The sequence below is a fragment of the Alligator sinensis genome, unplaced genomic scaffold (assembly GCF_000455745.1).
Source record: "Alligator sinensis unplaced genomic scaffold, ASM45574v1 scaffold1092_1, whole genome shotgun sequence".
Taxonomy (NCBI): Eukaryota; Metazoa; Chordata; order Crocodylia; family Alligatoridae; genus Alligator; species Alligator sinensis.
The window spans coordinates 1,285,003-1,291,368 of record NW_005842252.1 but is presented as its reverse complement, the minus strand read 5'-3'; the positions used below and the strand labels follow the sequence as shown (position 1 = coordinate 1,291,368).

Below are 6,366 nucleotides of genomic sequence, written 5' to 3'. Positions count from 1 at the left end.
ATGTGCATAACCCTAAACCTGGGGTGTCAAACTTGTTTGCCCCTTCTGGGCCAGATGTGAACCACAGGGCTCCTTGAGGATAGGATCCAAACTATGGGGATCTTAGGCAGGGCAAGTAGCATCAGGAAACCATGAAAGATAATGCAGCCATTTCCCTTCGAGGAGCCCCACAGGCCATATTTTTGATATCTCTGAAGTGTAAACATATTCCTAAATCCTAACTGGAATAAACGGAACTTAAAAACTTAATAGAATGATTTAAGTGTGAGTTTACATGCTATCCCAAAATGAACAAACAACACTGGAATTTTTCCCTGGAAAAAAAGGAAAAGCTCATATTTTTATTTTTGTAAATCTTCAGCTTTAGATATTACATGGCTTTAAGTCGCTTCATGGCAATACAGTATCTTAAGAAAAGTCTCTTTCCCATCTCAAATATCTGCTTTTGAGATGTGGTTGGCTGAATCACCTTAGAGATCAAATAATCATTGAATATAAAATTCTGACTGTTAAAGCAGGTTAGTTCAAATATAATCATACTTGGTAGCTCTAGAAAATTTGGACAAAATTCTGATCTCATCTTCATCAACGTAACACCCACTAATCTCCATTAAATTATTCTTAATTCATCAATGAAACTGAGAACAGAATCAAACCCCCTGGATTCCTCAGCTTTTAAGTATGGTATTGAAAGTACATAAGATTGTCAGACAGGAAAAACATTGTTTGAGGCCTAGAAAGATGAAGAGCACGTGATTATTTGAATGCCAAACTTATATCCACCATTAGATTTGTATTTAAGACTGGTACAGGTCCACACATTTCATCCCAGCCACCCCCCATGTTAATACATGAACACTTCCTTTTAAAATTTATTTGTGTAATTCTCGTGTGAATTTACAATTTAGAGGCCATGCCTCCAATTCATAGGCTTGGCAAAATTATTTCAAGAAATATGTTCAGCTAACCTTTGAGCTGGCACCTCAGCCTGGCTATTCTCTGCCTTAAGACGTAGAAAGCTGCAAAACAAATGTCCAAAAAAAGAAATTCCAGCTTTTTTTGTCCTGTAAGGAGGATGGACTTGGCTTGGGATTTTAGGAACTTGTTACATTCCCGGAGACATACACACATTCAACATTCAGAGTTTTTCTGAAATAAAAAAAAAATCTGGGACACATTTAGAAATGGAAATAGCTTATGTCATTATTTAATTAGGAAAGTTAAGAAATACAGTCTAAGGTACAAGAGTGACTGAACATAATGATGTTATGCTATTCTTATTCAATCAGTCCGTAAATTAAAACTAGAAATGTAGAATAGCCCCTTCATCCAGTTGTAAGCTATCCTATTACAGGTTTCATCAACTTGGAAGTTTTCTTAAAGAAGCAGTATCCATTCCCATAAATATAAATGAATTCATGTAGATTTATTTTTTAACCCTGCTTCTTTCATATAGCTAACATAGAGTTAGCATCTGGATGCTAATTTTTATATAATTAAAACTATATGTATTTTAAGCTTCTGACCATCTGTGACAAATAAAGATGTTGACCATTTTTACAGCATATGAATTTTGAGTAACATCTAATCTAAAACTAATGATTGCACATCTTATCTACTTGTGCAACCATATTAAGCCCAATAACCAACCATAGCTAATCAGGATGCAAACACAAGATCCAAGCTGTATGCCCAAATTAAAAAAAAGTATGTTTGCCAATAAAATAAAAGATTAAATAGCTCAGATTATTTTGCTATATGATTTTGCTCTAATGACTGAAGCTCTCGTTTCTTGGTTTCCTACTCTTAACATGATATGAAAGTTTATGGGATTCAGGATAACTTCACTAGCACTGATATAAATCAGTGTAAAATTAGAAAGGAAGTAGTCCTTAAGGACTTGTTTCAAAGCCCAGTGAAGTCAAAGGAAGGCTTCCCATTGATTCAAGGAGCTTTGGGACAGACTCTGAGAATCCAGAGGCTGTCACTGTTCAAATGCTACAAAGGAAAATTCTAAATACATTATAAGCGCATCTTCTGTGAAAGGCTAGATTACAAAATCCTTTGGTGTAATGTGAAAGGAGAAGGATACTGTTTCTTCAACATCACTTACAACATTTAATATGAAAACATTATGCTTACAAGTTGAAAAAATAATTGAATAAAAATAACAACACTTCACTATTTTCTTGCAAAGCAACATGAAAACAGTTATGCAGTTCTATATAAGTATCTGTTCCTTCCAGAATATTTAAAAACGCGCAAATATATTTGTCACACTACAAAAAGCAGGCATGGGGCTTATAAATACAAGGCGCTTAGCAAATCTAACTTATTAAATTAGACCCCAATTCTGCAGCCATTACAGTTAATGGTCAAGCTCCTTGTGAATGTGATGGTGCCTCTATTAGTAGGCCAATATCCCTCAGGCCTGTATTTCAAAGGCTCATGAGTGACACAATATGGATTTATTTTTAGTTCTGAGTGGTGTATGTTTGACTATACAGAACTGCATTTCCATTTAAAGTATTGTTATGTCCAAGAAAGGAATTTTAAACAACTTGAGGCCAATTCTCTCATCCATATGTGAGATTTATATGGGTAACTCTCACCAGCACTGATGAGAGCTACACAAAACACCTCTCAACTAGCAATGAGAGTATAAACCCCTGGTTTTGTTAATAGTCTAGAAACACATATATTTTATCTCATAATGACAGGAGCAGCAGCACCTACCATACAGCTTCTTCACAGATGTTGTGAAAGGCAGTAGCATGCAAAACCTCCAGCAAAGCAATTGGTTACAGCTGCATCTATGGCATCCTCCATGTATGCTTATGCAAGCCCCACACCCTGCTAAATATGTCATCGAAAAAACACCTTTGATAATATACCTTTCACTAGGTTTAGCTAAACGTAACATGTCAGGTTTTAAATGTTTTTAATGATACATTACCGACGCTGGTTTGTGCAGTGATTTTTTGACTAATCCTTTTTCACTAATGCAGTGAATATTGAACAGTTTAATTCCTTGACTGCCCTGGTGCTGTACCATTAACCTGTAATCACAATGGCTTCGGTGGAAGATGGAAGGAAATTAGAACACAGACATCTAGTGGTTATGCTCTCTCTGGAAGCTGCTCTTACACCTTGTTAGGGAAAGATGATTAGAATAGTTTATGGCTGATGGACAGACACCATTAAAAATACATTCTTCTCCATAAAGACTTTTCAGGAAATACCAGATAGATTTCCTTAATGTCTGAGAAGAGCTACATTGCTGGATGTTGATGGTGATAGATTTTGTTTAAAAAAAATCTGCAAGAGAATTCTGTTTCAGTTAAACACCTCCTGTATGTCATATCTGTCTTTCTGTCTAATGATATGAACACAAATGGCCAAATTGTCAGAGGAACTAAATCAGCAGAGCTCCACTGATTTCAAGGAGCTATACCAATTAATTACAAGAGAGGATCTGGCAGTAGAACTACAACAACTTACAGCAGCTGGGGATCCAACCTTCCAGTTTGCACATACTTGACAATAGGTTACAAAAAGGTTTGCTCTTGCCACTGTCCCTAGCAAAGGAGTTGTCCAAATTGCATTCAGAATGAACATTCTTTTTCCATAGCTATATTATGGCTGTTCTTTAAAAATACAGTTGCATTTTGATCTATACTTTAAAATCTTTTATTCTCAAAAATACTTATTTACTTAAAATGTTGAAGGACCAGATCCAGATCGATTTTATAGGTACCTCCACTTAGGTATCACAATGTCATTAAAATGTAGGCTCCTTGCCCCAAGAGACTGGTTCATATCAGAAAAGTTAGATGCCTAGTCAGTGAATAAAATAATCCAGAATACCTAGCTGCTGAACAAGGAGGTACCTACAGTTGGTCAATAGGAAATGAGAGGCCCAGGGGTGTTCCTGAACTCCTGTTCCTGATCAAGCTAAGTCACCTGACTCAGAGCTGAACATTACACATGCCTTTGTCATCTCAACTTTCATGGTACCCACAGTTTACCTCCCCTGCTCAAGGCACTGGCATCAGCATGAAGTACAGCACACCCATCTTTTCCCCAATATTCTAGTGTTTCTCAATCTTGTTAGACTCAAGGCACTCCTCAGAATATGCCAGCTCTTAACTTTCATTCATTTTTGGCTGCGGAAAAATAATAGTGCAATCCTCCTGTTGCAAAGAACTCAGAAAAACCACAAAAGGTCAGGAAGTTTTTGACACTACAGATTCCTATTTGGAATCTCTGGATTAATTTTTTTGCACACCTAACAGAGATAATATTTTGTGACACCCCAGGACACATTTAAAAGGGTCTCAAGGCACCCCAGGGTGCCGTCTTACCCTGGTTGAGAATCACCTGGTTAGAGAATTCACCCAAGGAGGCAGTCAGGTTCTAAGCCCTCTTTGGTCTCAACACTTCAAACCTCTAGGTCCCAAGAGAGGACCCTCACTTTTTTTTGTATGATGTGGGCTACTGGCCTTTGTAAAGGGAGGAGAGGCTCCCTCTTCCCTCTCTCCTGTTGAAGCCTGGACCACTGAATGGCAAAGAATGCAAGATTCATGCGATCAGACAGCAGATGCCATGAAGACATAGATTCTAATTCCTGCTGCCCAGCTTATTTCTTTTTTAAACTAGTGGCTGTCTAATATAAAATGCAAAAACAATTCTGGAAGTAAAACCAGAACCCAGGACTCCCCAATCCCACAGGAAGGTCCTCCTCACTTCCAAGTCACACTTTTGTCTTGCACGCTCTTCTTCTGACACAAGGAGTCTTGCATGCTTGCCTGTCAGGTGGTCCAGGAGTAAAGAGGACCCACACTCAGAATAGCTAATAATCTGGTGGAAAGTGGGAGATGTGGATTCGACTCCTCTCAGACTGAGGAAGACTTAAAACCCAGGTTTTGCATTTTTGAGTGCATGCTCTAACCACGGGACTATTGAGCCAAAGTAGCTTCCACCTCCTCTTCCTCCTCCTCCTCCTTTTGCAATGAAATGTATGCATGCTGGCAATGTCAAAAAGTGACAGAGGGCTCTTAGCCACCTGAGGAATCAGAGATTTAGATGGATATGACTTCCAGTACCTATCTGGATCGCAAGAGAGCTTTGGCAGGATTTAGCTGTCCAGGTGGCCAACCTGGATTGTTTTTTGTGTATGTATAACAACCTAAGCTGAGATGTCTTGGATCTTTTCAAGACAAAATGGAGTTGCTGAATGAATTAATCTATGGGCCCTGGTGGCTTTGTACCTGTTGGCCCCAATGTTAAATTGCTTTTTGAGACTTAGGTGCCTAAACTTCACCCAAGTCCTGTTTAGGGGCATAAAAAATGTATTTGGATCTGGCCCTGTATCCCAGCTGTTATATCACAGTTTACACATCAATGAAACAGATACTGATATGCTTAGGGTAGATTACCTACATAAATAAGCTTATAAATCAGCATGCAGAAAAGTCCACAAAAAGGTGCATCTTGGATAAGAAATACATGGACCTATGGAAATTATCTTCACTGGCCACCAAAAGAATTACAGAAATGTTTGCAATCTAAATCTAGCAATGTAGAAATGAATAATTCTGTCTAAAAGACTAATAGATCAAAGAAAGAATACCTCACCACAATGAGGAACCCTGCTTATAGCTGAGAGGGATTAGCAGAAACTAAAACAGCTCAAAACCAATGACACTCTGCATTATTAGATGGTAGAGACAGAACTGTTGCTCTCATATTGAAAAATAATTGGCCATATCATCCATATTATAAAACTATGCATGAAAACACTTAGCTGTCTGCTTTGCCAACCCCAGTATAATCGTCTTCAGAATCAAGTAACAAATGCATGCACTGTATGCATGTGATATAACTGGCTAAAACGCAGCATTGCTGATTTGAATAATAACAGGACATAACCTTGGCTGTAGTAAATGAGCATAGTCCCACTGATGTCAATGGAGCTTGGCCAATTCACAGCGGCGTCAAGCCTAACAGAGGCATGAAGAAGCAAATTCCTCAGTTTCCCTCTCCTACAAAATATATAGGGAAATCAGTCCTAGCAAGAAAACAACTACCTCAAGACAGCATTCCCAGAACGATTCCAGCAAAGGAGTAGGCCTTATCCTAGGACCAAGAAGAGCTAAAGACCATTGGGACTTGCTGCCTCTCCAGTCCACTAACTATTAAAGGTTCTTCCTAGCTGTTGCAGCCTTTGCAATCTCCCTCTTTCCAGCCATTTACTATTCCAGAAGTGGGGAACAGTTCAGGCTGTGTTTATGCTTCATTAACTTTCCAGGAGCCTTTCTAGGTGGAAGGGGCATGCATATGTGCATACAGACATGGGTGTGTTAG

The 6,366-nt window shown here is 38.5% G+C and overlaps 1 protein-coding gene across 12 annotated transcripts in view; it reads right to left on the bottom strand.

The window, feature by feature from the left end:
* The window catches only part of NPNT (nephronectin), a 98,256-nt gene that overhangs the window by 84,088 nt on the left and 7,802 nt on the right, over positions 1 to 6,366 (bottom strand). For 7 of the 12 annotated variants that reach the window (XR_003094989.1, XM_025208785.1, XM_025208788.1 and 4 more), the window contains exon 3: positions 969 to 1,019. The exons of the other annotated variants lie outside the window; for them this stretch is intronic. Coding sequence is in view for 6 of the 7 variants with exons in the window: in XM_025208785.1 (XP_025064570.1) it covers positions 969 to 1,019 (51 nt within the window). In the remaining variant the exon portion in view is untranslated. The remainder of the gene's footprint in view (positions 1 to 968; positions 1,020 to 6,366) is intronic. 12 annotated transcript variants of the gene reach the window in all.